General features: G+C 36.8%; 3 protein-coding genes and 1 pseudogene across 4 annotated transcripts; 2 read left to right on the forward strand and 2 right to left on the reverse strand.

Annotated features, from left to right (window-relative positions):
* The first annotated feature begins 269 nt into the window (after positions 1-269).
* LOC125220705 (aldehyde dehydrogenase-like) lies at positions 270-3,868 on the forward strand. Its single transcript, XM_048122853.1, has 7 exons — positions 270-597; positions 2,047-2,250; positions 2,535-2,650; positions 2,808-2,912; positions 3,096-3,268; positions 3,384-3,474; positions 3,635-3,868. The coding sequence occupies exons 1-7, from the start codon at positions 270-272 to the stop codon at positions 3,866-3,868; spliced, it is 1,251 nt and encodes a 416-aa protein (XP_047978810.1).
* Positions 3,869-5,441: 1,573 nt separating this feature from the next.
* Positions 5,442-11,109, forward strand: LOC125222054 (SWI/SNF complex subunit SWI3C-like). 2 transcript variants are annotated; one of them, XM_048124458.1, is made up of 8 exons: positions 5,442-5,690; positions 6,214-6,786; positions 7,500-8,035; positions 8,353-8,704; positions 8,789-8,862; positions 9,452-9,557; positions 9,649-9,812; positions 10,235-11,109. In XM_048124458.1, the coding sequence occupies exons 1-8, from the start codon at positions 5,675-5,677 to the stop codon at positions 10,721-10,723; spliced, it is 2,310 nt and encodes a 769-aa protein (XP_047980415.1). In that variant the 5' UTR covers positions 5,442-5,674; the 3' UTR covers positions 10,724-11,109. The 2 variants fall into 2 exon arrangements, with proteins under 2 accessions (XP_047980415.1, XP_047980414.1); XM_048124457.1 differs by lacking the exon at positions 5,442-5,690 and having other exon boundaries at positions 6,192-6,786.
* Positions 11,110-13,036: 1,927 nt separating this feature from the next.
* On the reverse strand, positions 13,037-16,155 carry LOC125220751 (annotated as a pseudogene).
* A 1,216-nt stretch (positions 16,156-17,371) lies between these two features.
* On the reverse strand, positions 17,372-19,169 carry LOC125219210. Its single transcript, XM_048121123.1, has 4 exons — positions 18,886-19,169; positions 18,197-18,275; positions 18,024-18,107; positions 17,372-17,942 (listed from the first exon to the last, which is right to left on the reverse strand). Exons 1-4 carry the CDS (start codon positions 19,012-19,014, stop codon positions 17,569-17,571), a joined length of 666 nt encoding a protein of 221 aa, XP_047977080.1. The 5' UTR covers positions 19,015-19,169; the 3' UTR covers positions 17,372-17,568.

Here is a 19,169-nt window from a genome sequence, read left to right on the forward strand (position 1 = left end):
ATATAATTTCACCACAATTTTTGCTCTGAAATAATTGCAAACTTCATGATTTTTTCGGCTGAATTTTAGAAGTTACAAGACCGACCAAAAATTCGATCAAACATTATGGGAAAAATCAAATCAAGAAATCAGGCAAGAGTTTCACGATCGAGTGTGTGAAATGTTAGTTGTTACACACACTCACATATTGGACCTAAGTACTAGTATAATAAATCAAAAGTGGACTAACAAATTCAAAGGCGACATGAATTACTATAAAAGGATAGGATATGGAAAACCTATGCCGTTCTGCTTCCACCTTGTGGGAAAACCGCATTAACATAGATCTCACTAACATAATGGCTGTGCAAGCGGAGGCGGAGGCGGCGATGAGGGAGCTGAGAGCCACCTACGCCACCGGAAAGACAAAGAGTTTTGAGTGGCGGTCTTCGCAGCTGAAAGCTATAAAGAAGATCGTATCTCTTCATAGCGAAGAAATAGTCGAAGCTTTGCGATCCGATCTCCAAAAACCGGAATTTGAAGCAGTTATTCATGAGGTAGGATTCATGTTCATGTACATGTTCATCATGTGTGTTTGTTCTTATATTGTTAACCTTGGTTGAATTAAATATAATTAATTTGGTTTGAATTAAGTTTAAAATTCTAGGAATTCTAAAGGTTGTATTGCTCTAAAATGAATCCTTTAATATGCAACTATATATAGCCGGTTCAGGAACCTTGCTTTTGAACCGGAAATTGCGGTTACGTTTCTAAGGGGGCAGTGGGACCGTAACCGGACCAACAACATATTTGATTGGCTGTCGTTAGCCAATTTTTTTAGTTGCAGCTATGATTGACTAGTTTTTACTGATGCTTTAAAAATATTGGAATCGAAACCGGATCGACAGAGTCGACAAGACAGTTTCGATTCAAAGTCAAACTGATGAGGAAAGGGCAATTCCACTTCAAAATTCTAGTTTGGACCAAAATAGACGATTAACAACTAATTCTCAATCCCAAAATATTGGAATCGGTACCGGACCGGTGGTTGAACATTCTCATAAACACTGATTATACTATTATGCTCATGTACTAAAAAACTTCAATACTTTAACCCTATAGATGTTTTTCTGTAGAGATTTAAATTTATTGGGACTTTAAAGAATTTGGGATGATAGTGAAGAAAAGTTCATAGTTGAAAATTAATTTGGAGATAAGGACATATTTACTCTCTAGACTCTAGGATATCACCCTACCTAATTAAACACCACTTTACGTAAAATATTAAAATACTTAATATTTTACATCACCACCATCCTAATTTTTTGGGAAAATCTTACCATTTGCTAAAGAATGATAGTAATAGCTAATTAGTAGTAGTACTACTTATTAAGCAAGATGCATGTGACATAATGTGGCTTTTAATTATTACGATTAAGATTGTTTTGTTGTATAAATGGATAGGGCCACACATGATATGTGTATCAGTGTATATATTTTAGTTTGGCGTCATTTCTTTCTCTAAAAGTTTTGCTGTATAAATTGATATGGCCGCACATGATATGTGTACATGTATTGTACTCCCTCCATCCCAGAGAAGTTGACATACTTTGAAAATGGCACGGAATTTTAGGAGGTTTTGTTTTGTATGTTAAATGAAGAGAGAAATTATAATTTTTATATTCATGTGAGAGAGAATTTTTTCCAAAAAGAGAAATGTGACATTTTTTGTGGGACAAACTAAAAAGAAAAGTGTGCCAACTTTTCTGGGACGGAGGGAGTATTTGTTGTATCATTTCTTTCTCAAAATATTTTTTACTCCTTCACCGCCTATAGCTCTATACCTTACAACCACCTATATTTATTGTTACTAGCTATACAATGACGTGTTTCAATAATTTCTCTTTGCGTACAAATCGAGATGATAAAATTGATATTTATGTTATCTACTTGTAGATTTCAATAATACTCCGTATTAAGATTGATGATTTATGATGATGACAATTTCATGTTTTAGTTATTTCTTCTACCGGACTCATTTAAAGTAAGATTCTTTCCTTTGATAAGTGCTATCACTTGATCCGGTGGTCGGAGCCATTGCTGCTGGCAATGCTGTCGTCTTGAAGCCGTCGAGCTCCCCCGCCATGTCATCGCTGCTTGCGAAGCTCGTGGGCAAGTACATGGACGCATCAGCGGTGAAAGTGGTGGAGGGGGCAGTGGCCGAAACCACTGCTTTGCTAGAACAAAAATGGGATAAGATATTGTACACTGGTAATGCTCGCAAATTCTCCTAGTTTCACATTTTTTCATTTATCTTGTTTGTGTTTAAAACGATGTCTTTTGGTGATATTCAAAACGTGTTGGTGAAAAAAAAGGAATAAGAATGCATCTTATTGAAATAGTGTTGTTTGAGCATTATCAAGAGACATTGTTTTATAAACAATTTGATAATTAAGAAAAAATACTTTACAATTTGATAGTATTATATTTCAAACCTAATGCTACTAAAAAAATTCATGATTTATTAATTTTAAACTTATTACGCAAATTCACAGGAGGTGGCAAGGTGGGGTGTATCGTGCTAAGTGCTGCGGCGAAGCATCTTACACCAGTGATTTTGGAGCTTGGTGGGAAATGTCCAGTCGTAGTTGATTCCGCGATCAACTTAAAGGTACATTAATAATCCTCCGTCCGAAATTAATTGTCCTACTTTGATTTGACACAAGTTTTAATTAATTGAATAAATAGTTAGCAGAAACTAAAGTTGTGGAATGTAAATCTATTTTTATTTTTTACTTAAAAATAGTAAGTATACTTTGGTTGAAAAGGTAGCTGCAAGAAGAATAATTGGAGGCAAATGGTGCGCCAACAGTGGCCAAGCCTGCATTGCCCCAGACTACATAATCACTACAAAAGACTTCGTTCCTCAACTGGTAATTACCAATCTCATCAAACCCTAATTTCTTACATAAAATTTCTATTTTCCGTCCTTTAAAAATAATTCCCTTTTTTCCACTCTCAATTTATCAATTTTGTATTAAAACTTGTTATCCACAAATTCTTTATTTTTAATGGACGGAAAAAGTACTAACTCACATTGTCATTGATATATTCAGGTAAATGCTCTATCGGCTCAATTGGATAAGTTCTTTGGAAAAGAATCTCTTCGGTCGAAGGAATTGTCAAGTATCGTCAACATCCACCACTTTAACCGCTTGTCAAAATTACTAGATGACGACGATGTTTCTAAGAAGATCGTTCGAGGAGGTGAACGTGATCAATCCAATCTGTAAGTTTTTGTACTTGAACCGATCGAAAACCGAGCACTCAACCTTACCAACTTACCAACTGATGTGCGCTTCGTATCACAATCAAATCCCTCATGCATGTTGTTTATTTTTCAGCAAGATTGTTCCCACGATCATATCGGGCGTCTCAACCGATTCTCTCCTCATGGATGAAGAAATTTTTGGTCCTATACTTCCCATAATTACGGTAAAAACATACCATTTTATTCAATTCCCTCTTAATTAAAGTAGAATAAGTACATGATATTAATGATTTTTATATTCATAATTTTTCTGAGTGATTTTTTAAGTTGTAAATAAAGACTCGAGTTTGACCAAACTTTCATGGTTTTACAATTCGATTGCAGTTTATGGAGGCGGGATTACCGTTCGGAGGCATAGGCGGGAGTGGAATGGGAGCATCTCATGGGAAGTTCTCATTTGATGCTTTCAGCCACAAGAAGGCTCTTCTAAAACGGGGTTTTGCCATTGATATATCGGCAAGATATCCACCATACACTACTGGAAAACGCCGTTTTCTCCGTGCGGTTGTACAAGGCAGCCTTCTTGACATTATTCGATCATTATCTACTTGTTGGTAAAATTCTTCCATTTTTAGCTCAGGCTAAGAATGACTACTACATTATTCTAATTCTGTAACAATTACATAAACAAAGAAGAGAATAAATAGGCCTGAGATAGAGAATATTTCTGCAATTATGATTGGCAGACATACTAAGTGACAATATATTTGGACCATTAAAATTTTACTTTGATGGGATATATTTTTTCTATATTCGGCACAACATTTACATATTTTATAGTTATTACAAAATTCTTAATATTGCAAGTAAAATAGAAAATTGCCAAATGAACAAATTAAATCTTACTAGTATCCAATAGTGTACATGGGCTTTTTATGGATTTCTAGCCCATTAATGTAGCGGGCCTTTGATCCTTTAAGCTACGCCCTACGTCTAAAGGAAACACTTGCTAACTCTTTTTTCTAACTAATAAATAATAATGGCTCAATTTTGTTGGACCGTCTCATTTCAAATGTATAGGTCCTTATGAAAATCGGGGCCCATCGTGCGTGTTGTGCTATAATTTCATTTTTTATTTCATCTCTTTTAGTTTTTCTTTACATAATTGAATTTAAACAAGTTCGCTATCATGGTTTTATAGTTTAAATAATCATTCATAGTATATGTACATAGTTCTTTTGAGACTTTATTTTAATGGGACGAATGAAGTATAAAATCTCATTTAATGGCAAATGATCATTCAACAATTTACAATAATTTAACATATTTGTCGTCTTGTTTACTTATTTATTAGCAGTTATGATGAGATTATCTCATACAAGTTCCAATTAATATCAAATGTCCCTTTACGATTCACCAATCTTAAATTCGCTTGAAATATTAACTCATGCAAAGGGATAGAATCTTATATTCATTACTACTATTATTCATATCCGATCAATAGAGATGTAATTTGGATTCATATATTGACGCCAATAAACTGGGAAAAGGCTTATTAATTAACTACAAACAACAAATCAACAAACAAAATAAAGTTAAATTAACAATTTGTCGTATATTTTTTTTATCATGAGTTATACCATCATGCTAACACAAGATAAACCCTTATTAACATATTACTATTGAAATAAAGATAACTTTTAAAATGATTTTAACATAGTTTATGAATGTAACATGAAGTAAACCAAAAACTATATATATTGAGCATTGTTTTGAGCCTAGCAAACTAAGATATTGAAAAATGAATTTCCTTTTTTCACTGTTTCTACTCATGTAACTATCTCTCTAATCTACATTTCGTCCTTCCATGTTTTTGTGTTTGTCTGACCAATGCTTTATGTAGATTTTTCCACATATCAACTCAACTTCATTTTTTGCCTAAAATTGATCAAATGAGATTGATTGATAACTTCATAATATATCATTCAAAATTTGAAAATGTAGACCAAAGTAGTTTTACAAGCATAGAGAGATCTAGTTTGCAAACAAACAAAATTCCAGGGACCAAAATGAAAATTCCCCACACTACAGACCCCTCTAGGTAATTATAATAAAGATTGCAACACAGCTGTTGCAGTAATTATAAAATAAAAATAAATAGCAAATGAAAACAAAAACATTTCCCCCAAAATAGAAGCTGCTTCACCCCCAAAGCATACTACAGTTTTTAGAGAGAGAAAGCACTACAATTTCCTCACCATTCTCCCCTCTCTCTCTCTCTTTCTCTCTCACGCACCAACACATACTCGCACACCACAATCTCAGCTCTCCACCTCACCAATCACAGAGACCCCACAAATCTCTTGCCCTTCCCTTAAACCTCAAACCCTCCATAAATCTCTCCCCCAATTTTTCTCTTGAGCAATGCCAGCTTCCTCAGGTAACTCTTTATAAACCCCAAAATTCTACCTGAATTTGCGCCGATTTGTTTCAGGGGACTTCAGATTGATGTGTCTATTAAGTTTTCAGCGTCGATTGGTTAGCGGGTTTGTGAAATTTTGCAAACCCCCGTTCATGTTTTCTGTGCCCGTGACCTGTTTGTGAAATTGAAGTTCAGCTACTTGAAATTATTGGTGAAGCTGTAGGATGTTATGTGCGTCTGTGGAATGCAATTGCCCTTTTTTCTGTGTTGGCTAGCAAAATTAGGTTTTTTTTAACTTTTGTTTTATTTACTAAAAATAAACGTTGCTCATGATAATGTCCACAATTCATGCGGGACTTATGATAGGAAGGTGAAATTTGAGATTTTCATTCACGATCAGGATTTAATCATGAAATGAAATTGTCAGGATTTGAAAAGGTTTTATTTTTAGCCATTGCTATACTTGTGAATCCTGTAAACAAATGAGTGCCATTCTATTTTCTTATTCTTTTGCCCTTTATGGCTGTATCTTCTTGTTTAGAAGCAAGAGCAAGGTGGAGGAAGCGGAAAAGGGACTCAGTAGCGCGTAAGTCCAAGCTGAAAGAGCAGGATGATGACATACTTGACGATAATGATGACGATGATGACCCAGATCTGGATCCCCCGCAGAACCATCTGGAAAGTGAAGACGATCCGCAAATTCCTAATTCTGATAGGACAGCCCAGATAATAGGAGAGAAAGGGGATGAAAAGTTGGTTGCTGGTGGACTGAAGTTATGTGAGTTTCCAGTTGCGATCAAGAGGGAGATATTTAGGCCCCACTCATCTGTCTTTCGAATTTTGGAATATGAGAGGGCTGCGAGATTTGGGGATAGCAGAGCCCAAGGGCAGAGTGGAGTGCCAGTGTTGGAGAATATTTCTTATGGGCAGCTGCAGGCACTTTCTGCAGTGCCTCGAGACAATCCATCTCTTTTAGGGGTTCCCTCAGAGGAGACTGCAAGTGGTAGTGGGGGTGGTTCGTATGTGATCACACCACCTAGGATAGTTGCAGGCTCTGGTGTTACTAAAAGGCTCGGGAGTGCAGGTCGTGTTCATGTTCTGCCAGTACATTCAGGTCGGTTGTGTGTATTCATTGTATTAACTTGAGTTTATTCCATTACTGTGCCTGCAATTAATATCCCCAAGTTAACTCATTAAGAAAGAGTTACAGTTCTTACTGATTAATTGGATTGTTTACATTAATGAAGTTTGCTCAAAAAAGATTTTAGCATTCAAGTTTGCTTTAGATATTCAGTAGTTTCATTTGGTTTATGATTTAAGGTTTAAGTGAAGTACTCAGCTATGTGAACCGAACATTTCATGTTTCAACAAGAATTTGTTGGTCGTCTCTTCAAGTTTATATGCTTTATGATAGTTTGGTTAAATCAATATGGGACATGTACATCTTCAGATATGATGGTACTGGTGCTTATATTCAAATTGTTTAAATAAATCTCCAAAATTTGCCTTTTTAAAAAAAAATCACTTTTGTCGAGCATGATTTGGGAAAACTGTTATCATATGCTCATTCTGGTTACTAATTGTATCTAGGCTATTCTGCTTTAATGGAAGTTAATTAGCTTAGTTAGTAGTTTTATGTTCATTTAAAATCATATGGTGTAGTTTCAATATGTCACTCTACATATAGAAAGCTTTCTCAATCTGCTTTGCTGGAATAGCTTATGTACGTGTCTAAGTCATTATTTATCTTGCATTAATCGATGTTTTCTAATAAGGGACTGTATCCAATTCCTGATTCTTTGTTTTAATGCCATTAATTTTAAACAGAATGGTTTTCACCAAGTTCAGTGCATAGATTGGAAAGACAAGTGGTTCCACATTTCTTTTCTGGGAAATCTACAGAACATACACCTGAAAAGTACATGGAGTGTCGGAATTTCATTGTTGCGAAGTATATGGAAAACCCTGAAAAGCACCTAGCGGTGGCTAACTGCCAGGGTCTAGTAGCTGGTATTGATAATGAGGACTTAACTCGAATTGTGAGGTTCCTTGATCATTGGGGGATTATCAATTATTGTGCAACTCCTCCTAAGCATGAGGCCCCAAAGGAGGGAACTTACTTGTCTGAGGACTCGAATAATGAACTTCGCGTGCCTTTAGCTGCTTTGAAATCTATAGATAGCTTAATCAAGTTTGATAAGCCAAAATGTAGGCTGAAGGCAACTGATGTTTATCCAGAACTTGCAAATCAGCAGGAAGAGGATTCCGACTTTGACAGTGTTATAAGAGAGCAATTATCCGAGCACCAATGCAACTGTTGTTCACGACCTATTTCTGCAGTGTACTACCAGTCACAGAAGGAGGTAAATGTGTTATATTTTGCTGTTGGCATGTCATACACATTGCTTAAATATTAAATGCTGTGCTCTTTCCCTTATTTTCAGTGTCCTGCCATTCCATATAGCATCATGCCCATGGTACTGTAGCTGTGATTTTGTGTGAGAAAATTCATGCCATCACATTTAAACTTTACTAGTAGGGATAATTTGTGTAATTGTTTGTAGCTTAACATATAATTATGGGAAACTGTACTCGACAATATGGAAACAAAAAGATTCATTGTTTCTAGACAGCAGGAAGGTGATCAGTCTTGTGTGTTGCTGACCCTTGATCTTGACAGGTTGATGTGAGACTCTGTTTGGATTGCTATCAAGAGGGTGGATTTGTTGCTGGTCACTCTAGCCTTGATTTTATGAAAGAGAATTACACGAAAGATTATGGAGATCTGGATGGGGATAGTTGGTCTGACCAGGAAACATTGCTGCTGCTTGAGGGAATGCAGCTTTATAGTGAAAACTGGAATAAAATTGCCGAGCATGTTGGCTCCAAGTCAAAAGCACAGTGCATTCTCCATTTTGTCCGTCTTCCTCTGGATGGTGCTCCACTGGACAATATTGATGTTCCAAGCACATCTGGTTCATCGAGTTTGAGCAATCATGATGGTCATGGAAGATCAGAGCCAAATTCAAATGGTAAGGATCAATGTCTAAGTTATGTTTTCTGCACATATAAGATGGAGTTCTATGAATTAAGTTTGGCACTAACTTTTTGCACAGGTACCTGCTTGGAAGGAGAGGACACTGAAAATAAATTTCCTTTCTCAAGCTCTGGGAACCCGGTCATGTCTCTGGTATTGCTCATAAAGTTATACTTTTTTTTTATATTTCTTTTATGGTATGGTTATCGTGTCCCTGCCTTATCACCTCTGCCTTTTAAACTGCATGTGTGGGTTTTTATATTCTCCTAATCGTTTTAGTGTCTATTTTCCAAAAACCATTTGGGGATTATTTAAATGACAGGATTTTTTTATTATATCTCTCTTGTTTCTCTAAATAAAAGTATTTGTCATTTACTTATCTTTTCCTTGCACATCTTGGAGGTTCCTGATTGTTGGAATTACATTTATTTCTTAAGGACCTAATAGTGAAACTCTTAATCTGTGCTATCTATTTAGTTTCTTCCCATGCCTCTTGCTGTGGCCAACTGAAAGCATTAAGAACTGAAATTTTGTCGAGTTTTTCATGTGATGGTAATGAAAACTTCTAAAATTTACCTAAACTTGTTTCCGGAAGTATCACAGCTATGCATTGTCCTGTCTGAAGCTCCACCTTTCATCCTTATGCTCATGTAGATGTGTTCTGTCATAAGAAGCTCAGAATTTCTTCTGCATACTGGCTTGTTTAAGCATGTCCTTGTAAGCTATCTGATGTTTTTTGTAGGTGGCGTTTATTGCTTCTGCATTGGGGCCAAGAGTGGCTGCAGCCTGTGCCCATGCATCTCTGGGTTCATTGTCTACGGAGAGTGGCAAGGAAGGGCATACTGGAGGTATGATTATTCTAATAAAAAAGTTGTAGCTAATCTTTTGTTGGCCTTTGATTTCTCCTATTAATATTTCTACCAAATTTAATCCGTGAAGGTCCTTTGAGCCAGCATGATGCTGAAGGTGCTACACTATCTGCTGAAAAAGTGATCTCTGCGGCCGAAGATGGTCTTGATGCGGCAGCCATGAAATCAAAACTTTTTGCTGATCATGAAGAGCGAGAAATCCAGCGGTTATCTGCTAATATCATAAACCATCAGGTACTGGCACTGTAATGATTATGTAGAATCTTATGGTTGGTTTGTCTGAAAGCTTTGGTTATGTTTATGTGGATTGTTTTGCATGGTAGGACTTTAGATGCTCTATGTGCTCAACTTAATTGTAATGCCTGCTCAAATTTCACCCTAATTTCCTGCTTCCATTGCTTGAGAAATTAAAAGTTGCACAAGTAGATCGATCAGGTTTTGGATTCTCACTTGAAACTGCTTCTTTCGTCTTACTTTTGATTAACTTCTATTCCTGCCACAATATTTTCTATATTCGGGCCAGTCCATCTTCATTACTTTCATATTTATGACCGTGATAGGATCCGAAATTTGCACTTCTATCATGGGTTCAGTCTGTTGATGTCTCATGATGCAATCTATGCTGACATGTGGTACTGCATTGATTGTTCTTTCAGTTGAAGAGATTGGAGCTAAAGTTGAAGCAGTTTGCAGAAATTGAAACCTTGCTGATGAGAGAATGTGAGCAGATGGAAAGGACAAGGCAGAGGATTGCTGCTGAACGCGGCCTCATGATGTCGGGACAGTTTGGTTCTGCTGGGGTGCAACGGCCAATGGGACTACCGGTTGTCAGTAACGCTGCTATGAACAATTCTGCAGGAAATAGTAGGCAGCAGCACGTTCAAGGCTCCCATCAACCTTTTGTTTCTGGATACGGAAATACCCAACCCATCCACCCCCACATGTCCCTGATGCAGCAGCAGCAACAGCAACATCAGCAACAACAACAGGGAATGTATGGCCTTGGTCCCAGGCTGCCCCTTTCAGCTATACATCCATCTTCTTCAGCCCCTAATGCAATGTTCAACCTGGCATCCAATTCTCAGCCTTCTCTCGGCCATCCTATGCTCAGACCACTATCCGGGACTAAATCTGGTTTAGGTTAGCTGGAGCATGATTACTACATATAAATATGTGCTTGGAGTTGGATCATCTTGAGCTTAGGTGTACTGTTGCAAAAGAGTTGAAAGTGGAGAAAGAACGACGTTTCCTTTGAACATTTGATTTTATCTAGATGTGCATGCCCGGAATGGAGTGGGGCTAACCTGTATACAGCTTGGATGTGCAGACCACCTGACTTCCTCTACAGAGAATGGATCAACTGCTTGGATATGAAAAAAGACTTGAAATTTCAACTAATTTGATTGTGACCATCACTAATTAGATGAGGAAAGAACGTGGGATTTTAGGAATGTACTATTCAGCTGTACAGATTATGTTGCAGGATACCATGAATCAATGAAATTGCATTTGATGGGTTTTAATTTTTTAATTTTGTATCCCTCATTATCTGCTACTGCTGCTGATGAAACTAGTTAGAATTGATGTCTCACAAATTAAATTCTAAACCTGATGCTTCATGCTTCTATTTGCTTCGTATGTTGGTTATGTTTTGACAAAGACTTTTTGAGCTTTATACTTGATTTGCCACCAAATCTCATCAAAATTGGGGATTTGTGAGAGAATCACTTGCAACACACCAAATGCAATCATGTAAGAATTACTAGAGACTTTGCAAGGATCTCCTTCTCTTCCATCTCAACGAGCTTCACTTGTTTCATAGCAGAATGAAGCTCTTGTGGCATCTTCTTATCCTCCATGTCCACGAGCTTCTCCAGTTGCTCCATAGGAGAATCAAGATCTCGTGTTATCCTCCATGTCCATGAGCTTCTCCAGTTGCTCCATAGGAGAATCAAGATCTCGTGTTACCTGCTGCAAATCTGGTGTGGATAATAAAGTGAATACGCAATTTGATCCGGAGAGCATATGATGAAGCATTTGGGATTCAAGGATGTCTTCTGCTTGGTGTGCTACTTCTCTAATTTGGCTGTGTATTTTGGTGAGAGAAGATATATCAAGGATCTTCTTAAGAGGAGTAGCTTTATTGAGAAGGGATTGGAGTTGAGGGTTGTTTTCATCAACGATCCATCGTGGTTGGTCAGGATCTAGGATTCCTTGGAGAATGGTGATGAGTGGTTGAAGATTTTAAGCCATGTTTCTGATTTCAACAAAGGAAGGAAAGCTAACTAATAACACTCAAATCAAATAAACATCAGCAAGTTGTGCATTGTGAGCTTAAATGACTGCAATTTGTGGCACATAAATTATTCTAATCAATCACATGCTCGCTCAGATATTCATCAGCTTCATAATTTCAGAAATGCAATTCATGCATAATCCAAAATTAAATCTGTTAACTAAAACATAATTCCATCTAAACGTAATCCATCATATTTCCAGTATACATAATCCTCCTGCAATCGATCAACCAACAGAACACCCAGAATTTTTCAATGAGAAAAGAAATTCGATTATTAGAAAAATTCAAATACCTCTAGAATCGCCCATCAGTCTCCTTGGAATCTTCGTTGAGATCAGGCTCTACTTTCGTCGGACTATTCGCGCCAAAAATTGCACCGAATTTCAGAAAAGTCGAGTCTTAAAAGCGTGATTTGGTGACAAAAAACTCTGTTTTATTGCGTTTATTTGCAGTTCAGACTGACTTTTTTTATTTAAATGTTTGAAATAGTTTATTTAAATAAAAAGCATGGACTTTTCATTTTATTTCCAAAATCACTATATGAGAAACCGCAATTAAATTCAAATCAAAATTGTTACTACTACTGATAAAAATAAAGTACAAACTATTATTACTCCCTCCATTTCTTAAACATAGAACTCTTTCTTTTTAAGTCAATTTTTTAAAAATAACAACTTTCAAACTTTCCATTTTTTGAAAATCTTTACACCCTTCTACATCAATTTATTTACCACTTATGTCACTACAATTAACAACTTAAAGTGGGTCCTATAATCCACAAACTTTAATTCCATTACTTTTTTTTTCCTGAACCAAATTTTGCATTAAAACTCGTGCCGTTTCAAATGTCTCTATTTTTAAGAAATGGAGGGAGTACTATTTAAATCTACACATTCTCACTATAGGAGTGGAGCTAGATGTATAGTCATGTAATCTTGACATTGTGGCGACGGAGCTTTGAGAAAAATGCAACCGAACATGAGACAAGAGTAGAGCCTCGTATAAAAACTGTACAAAAGAAATCAATTCGGATAAAGCAATCTAGTTTCAAATTCAAAGAGCAAAGTGATGAAGTAATCAAGGAATTCATAAAAGGCACGAAAATATAAGGCTTCATGGAATTGTATGAACATACCAGAGAAGCTCTGGAGTATTAATTTCATGATGAAGCTCGAAGTCGATATTCAAGAAATTGAATGCATCAATATCTTCATATACACGTAATAGTAGTGTTAAGAACAACACAAGGTGATCAAAGACATAAATAAAGTTCAGCAAAGAAAGTTGAAGACACAACAAGTAGCCTTGATAACAAGTCCAAAGTGTTGGGAAGTTGGCCTCATCAGCTTGCAAGAAAATAGTGAGTTGTGGCGTGCTGGCTCGTTCCATAGTCTCTCCTGCCCTCCATCTGAGGATAAAAAGCTTGTAGCATCCGACTCCTTACACTTGAACATTTTACGAAGAAGAAAAGATATATATAAATAAGATATTAATCATAAATGAAGTTGTCAATCCTACTTAAGCCCCACATGTTGCTGAAACCGCATTGCATTCACAATATTCAAGTTGCAGAAATGGTTACCTTCAAAAATCAAAGATGCTGAAATGGTTGGTTACCTTTTAATATCACCGATTGTGGGATCATGAGATGCTCAGTTTGAGATCTTCGTTGCCGTATTCAGATTGCTCCTCCAAAATCCTTTCTGCTGATGCCACTAGGGATTTGGTGCAAGATGCTAAATTGATTACTTGGAGAGTTGGAATTTCTCCGATGCCGCTAGGGATTTCCTCTAGTTCACAGCAGTTATATAAATAGAGGTGGCGGAGTCTAGGGAAGTTGGTCTCATCCGCTATCCACCGCACAAGCCTCAAATCTTCAAGATATAGAAGCTGCAGTGAACACAGCACATCTCCATCTGCTACCTCCCACTTTTCTTCTACTTCATATTTCATCTCATCGCTCAGAAATCTGCATGATTTTATCGTGAGCGCGTCCAGCTTATGTAGTGCACACAGAGTCCTCAACACTCTTGAATTTATTATACACTCATCCAGAACTAGTTTTCTGATATTACAAGGAAATATAACTAAGAAACGCCAATCAAAACTGTGTATGGTTTTGATACCTTTGCAACTTAATATTTCGAGTTTGTGAAGATGGCTAAAATCAAATGTAGTGGATTTCATTCGGTAGCGACCATTAATTGCCAATTTTTTTATATTTGGAATTCTTTTGAGGAAAGCATCCAAATTAGTTACCTCTTCAGCTACACCCACAACTGAAATCATTTGCAGCTTCTTCATAACACTATAGTTCATTTCCTCATCTTTTAACAACTCAAATCCTCCCACCTTGACATTTCTTAACTCAGAGAGCAGCAATAGCTCAGACAGCACAACAAACTCGCAACTAGGAGCAATCAAGGTTTGTAAATTCCTCAATCTTGATATTCCTCTAGGTATCTTTACACGTCTACGTGTCATAGGCCTTGAAGCGAAGCGGGGAACTAAGCCGACAACTAAGAAGCGTAAATTGATGAATTCAAATATTTCAGTTGGGAACTCAGTGAACTTGACATTAATGAGATACGACACCCTTAGCAATCTTGACAAGGAAAAGACACCAAATGGTAGCTGATTGCGGTGATTACGAATACATATAAAAGATCGAGTAAGTGACATGGACCCTATTGGAACATTAGCATTGACCATTCCATTTGATGAGTCAAATATGATGCGGCGTGTATTAGAGAATGTGACATTAATACAAAAGCTTGTCTTCAGCACATTTCAGAATGCACAGATCCCTCAACATATCATGCATGCTGTAGCTCTTTGGTTTTCCGTTCTTTTTGTATTTTCTAACCAAAAATAGATTCCTCTCTATTAGAGACTTTAGCCAATCCTCAGCCTCTTCCTCCAAACTTATTTCCCCATTTGATTTTACAAATCTTTCAGCAACCCACAATTGTACATGTGTGGAGCCACTAATCTCGAAGTCTTCAGGAAAAGCTCCCATGTATAAAAAACATGGTTTCAAGTGATTCGGCAAGTGGTTATAACTTAAAGACAATATACTGTGGCATTGCCAATCTGATTCACCAATTGCTGCAATTACATTGTCCCCAATTTTCTCCCAAACATCTTTTGATCTTTCCATCTTAGATAGCATCCCTCCAATGACACTGATGGCTAGAGGAAGCCCACTGCAATCACTGGCTATCTTTTGACCAATTTCTTGCAATTCTCTTCTCCAAACACAAGTTGGTGTAGCAGATTCCAACTTTCTAACCTGCTTAGCAATTGCACCCGATGATGCGAACTGAAAGAGTCTGCATAGTTTGCCACATCAGATTCCCTAGTAGTGATCACAATGCGACTCCCATTGTTGTTATTTGGGAAGTACATCCTTATCTCATCCCAGAATTTTGTGCTCCATATGTCATCTAATACAATCAAGTACTTTCTACCATACAAGATATCTTTTAACTCGTTAGTACGTTGATCACATTCGTTTCCAGTTATTCAACAAAGAAGGCTTTTTAGAATTTGTGGCATATTGTAATCTTGTGAGATAATGGCCCAAGCACGATATGCAAAGTGGCAAACAATCAATGGGTCTTCATAGAGCTTTCGAGCGAGAGTTGTTTTACCTATTCCACCCATACCAACGATGGGGACGATCTCCAGCTTCTTCTCCGTACGGGTCAGCCGATCCTTGAGTTGCACCAGATCTGCATCAATTCCCACCACAGACTCTTGGAACTCGATGAACTGCTAGACAACATCTTCTTGTCCTCCTTCTCCACGAGCTTCACTTGTTCCATAGAAGAATCAAGTTCTCGAAGCTTCTTGTTATCCTCCCTTTCCACGGCCTTCAACACTTGATCCACAACAGTATTCACAAGCTTCTCCGCTTGCTCCATAACAGAATCAAGATCTTGTGCTACTTGCTGCAGATCCGGAGTTGAAAGAGTGAATCTCACACAATTAGATCCAGAGAGCATGTGATGAACCATGTGGGATTCAAGGATGTCTTCAGCTTGATGTGCTACTTCTCTTATTTGGCTGTCTAGTATGGTGAGTGAAGATTTATCAAGAAGCTTTTGAAGAGAAGTAGCTTTATGGAGGAGGGAGTGGAGTTGAGGGTTGTTTTCATCGACAATCCATCGTGTAAGTGTTTGGTGAGGATCAAGGATTCCTTCAAGAATGGAGATGAGAGGTTGAAGATTGTAAGCCATTTTTCAGATTCTCTTGTTGGTTGGAAACACAAAGGAAGCAAAGTTTGTTGCAAATTCCAATCCAGAAAAAAAAGATGATTGAACCTATAACAACTGCTCATTGTTGACTTGAGGAAATGATATAAAATTGTTACATGGTTAATATATTGTATAGATGGCTAAAATTTTATTGAGGTTGTTGTACTTTGCCTGGAATCTATCCAAGATGACGACTCAGCTGCAGCTAACTTGCTAATCAATAGTAACTTCTGACAAACAGCTCATAGTTCATCTTGAGCAAACAATACCATCTCATTATTTTCTTTTGTTACTTCCACCACGCTTCATTTTTTATTTGGTTTATGTTCTAGCTTAACTAATAACACTCAGATCAAAATAGGAACATCAAGAAATGGATAAACCCCTTTCCCTTTGCAACTGGTGAGTTGTGAGCTTAAATGGCCGCAAAATGTGATAAGGCTATCATGATAATTATAAACAATCAAAACATGCTCAGCTTCTCATTTTCAGAAATGCAATTCGTAACTCTATTAATTGAAACAGAAAGTATGTGCAATGTCCATCTTTTTCCAGTATACATAAGCCTAATGCAATCAATCAATCAAACAGCCAACAAAACACCGAAAAACTTTGTAACCATAAATTCAATGAAAAAGAAATTCGACTATCATAAAATATTCGAATACCTCTACAATCGCCCATCACTCCTTGCGATCTTTCGTTGAGGTACCCGCCATTTTTAATGTGTTTCGAAGCTTGGGGTTTGTGTTTCAGTTTTTTTAAACCGTGCTTGGCGCAAAAAAAATCCATAAATGTAAAAATATGTGCTTTTTTCAACTTCAATTTGATGAAATGATTTTCAAATTTTTATCTAGTTTCACTTCTTCTTCTTTTTTTTATTACTTCTCTCACAATATTTACGAATCGACCAATACTCCTAATATTTTCACCACAATTTTTATATTTTTAGTCCAATTTTATTTTTACAAAATTCTGTAAAAGGAAAAAAAAAATGTAAGGCACAACCTGAACTCTTCACTTCAAGTTTATTATCTTTGGTGGTTCATAATTGTTTGACATATTTGCTAAAGTGCAACTATTGAAAAATTGGAGCAGTTAACATATCAATGCAAAACAGTATATGTAATTTTCTTTTTTTAGATAAAAAAAGAACCTGGAGATAACTATAATGGATATAATAGATACACAAAATGCAAAATTATGCAACCGAAAATAAAATAAAACTTAAGCAATAAATGAAGAATCCAGTGACACTAATTGAACTTTCAAATTTTCTACATAATTCATTAAGTTCATAAGGGGATGCAAATACCAACTGATGAAAGGAATACAGAATTTAAATTCGAACAGCCCTGCAAAGTCTTTTTTCGAGACATGCTCTCATTTCGAATCAAGGCATGATCAAACGCACTGCTCAGTATCGTGCAGTTCACCTTTCGGTTTTTCTTTTCTTTTTCGACTTTGTTTCCTGAGAGTGCTGCACAGAATCAATAGAGGTAACAGCGCTGTTGGGTTTTCCTGAATCTTGCGCTGAATCCACACGTTTTCTCTTTGAAGACTTTGAAGGCTCCCCTGATTCAGTAACTGTACTCTTGGTTCTGCTACTTGGAGTTGAATAGCCGCTCATTCCTAGAGAGTTTCTAGTCTTCGTACTCCGACTAGGAGTGGCCAAACGACGACCAGACAAAGATGAGGTAGTCATGGAAGACCTCTGAGACATACTAATGTTCAAGATACTGGGTTTTTGCACTTCACTAGGGTCGGGGTAGTGAATCAGTGAAACGTGCCTGGAGATCTTCCCAGCTGTTGTTATACAAAATACAAAGATATGAAACCAATCACTGCACTACAAATTTTACCAACATGAGCCTTTAGAATATATACCAATTTTCGCCTCTGATCCTGAAGCCAGAAAGACTGTTTCCTTTGTACCTTGGGATTTCATGCTATACATTTCATACGATTTTCCTGCCAACAGATTTTCAATATGAAATATAGCAAACACACAGATACTAGGCATACTACTAGTGACTCGACAACAAGATCTCAAAAATTACCAGATGAACTCTCGAAGGAGCCTATATGTCCATCAGCCTGAAGGTTAAGGCACACTTGTTGCCCATCCAATTCAAGATTCTGAAATGAACAATAAATAAATCAAACAGGTAGAAGTATAAACTCACTTCTTTGAATTGATTTTAGAAATAGTAAAACAAAAGATGGAAATTCAGTCATTTCCTTTTTAACTTATTCATTTATCTAAAAAAACTGTATAACTCCAGCACTACTATAAAAATAGAAAGGACTCCTAATTGAAAAGATAATGAAGGAGCAATAATCCTTTCTTCTTAATTCTTATATTTAATGATTTTATCTTCAAAAACTTCTACAACACTCAAACAGGTGATTGGATTGTGTTAGAGAACAATGCAGCATCGTAATCGAATGGAGCAAACAAAACTAATATTTCTCGACAATTCAAAAGCACGGAACAAAGCCCTATTTATAAGACTCTACTAAAGAGTCAAGCTTGAAGAAAACTCTAACAAACTAGGAAAAGATAACCTAAAATAGCAAAATATGCAGGAAAGGGGGAATTGATTGATATCAGTTGGATGCTGAAGCACCATAGCAGCTAGCAACTAGTTGAGATAATTCCAAATTAGAATTGCAAAATCAGCAATAATTCAACACAATAAAAAATCTTAGTTTTCCTTGAATTGGTGCACAGGATGCACAACAATACCTGATCAAGAGGTATCTGAATGAGCCATAGCTCAGTCGAGTCCGTGGAGTCGAGATTAATCAAAGGTTCCCTGTCATCGTCCACAAAATCTCGACCTGGACGGTAACTTGTGTCAACGGCATCATCCATATCTGCACACAAACGCAAATTATTTCTGAAAATTACAAATAAAAAGTCCTCTTCTTTGCGTATTTTTGAATTTGAATAGACGGCCAAGGGATGAAGAAGAAAAGCAAAAACGCTTGAAGAAGACGAGAGCTTTTATTAGGTTTTATTTGTAGGTG

The sequence above is a fragment of the Salvia hispanica genome, chromosome 4, assembly GCF_023119035.1.
Source record: "Salvia hispanica cultivar TCC Black 2014 chromosome 4, UniMelb_Shisp_WGS_1.0, whole genome shotgun sequence".
Classification (NCBI taxonomy): domain Eukaryota; kingdom Viridiplantae; phylum Streptophyta; class Magnoliopsida; order Lamiales; family Lamiaceae; genus Salvia; species Salvia hispanica.

Coding starts and splice junctions, on each gene's coding strand:
- LOC125222054 (XM_048124457.1), top strand. CDS start 6,192: ATGGCTGTATCTTCTTGTTTAGAAGCAAGAGCAAGGTGGAGGAAGCGG. Junction 6,787..7,499: donor TGTTCTGCCAGTACATTCAG/GTCGGTTGTGTG, acceptor AATTTTAAACAG/AATGGTTTTCACCAAGTTCA. Junction 9,558..9,648: donor CAAGGAAGGGCATACTGGAG/GTATGATTATTC, acceptor TAATCCGTGAAG/GTCCTTTGAGCCAGCATGAT.
- LOC125220705 (XM_048122853.1), top strand. CDS start 270: ATGGAAAACCTATGCCGTTCTGCTTCCACCTTGTGGGAAAACCGCATT. Junction 598..2,046: donor TTCTTATATTGTTAACCTTG/GTTGAATTAAAT, acceptor TCCTTTGATAAG/TGCTATCACTTGATCCGGTG. Junction 3,269..3,383: donor GAACGTGATCAATCCAATCT/GTAAGTTTTTGT, acceptor TTTATTTTTCAG/CAAGATTGTTCCCACGATCA.
- LOC125219210 (XM_048121123.1), bottom strand. CDS start 19,014: ATGGATGATGCCGTTGACACAAGTTACCGTCCAGGTCGAGATTTTGTG. Junction 18,108..18,196: donor CTCCTTCGAGAGTTCATCTG/GTAATTTTTGAG, acceptor ATCTGTTGGCAG/GAAAATCGTATGAAATGTAT. Junction 17,943..18,023: donor AGGATCAGAGGCGAAAATTG/GTATATATTCTA, acceptor GTATAACAACAG/CTGGGAAGATCTCCAGGCAC.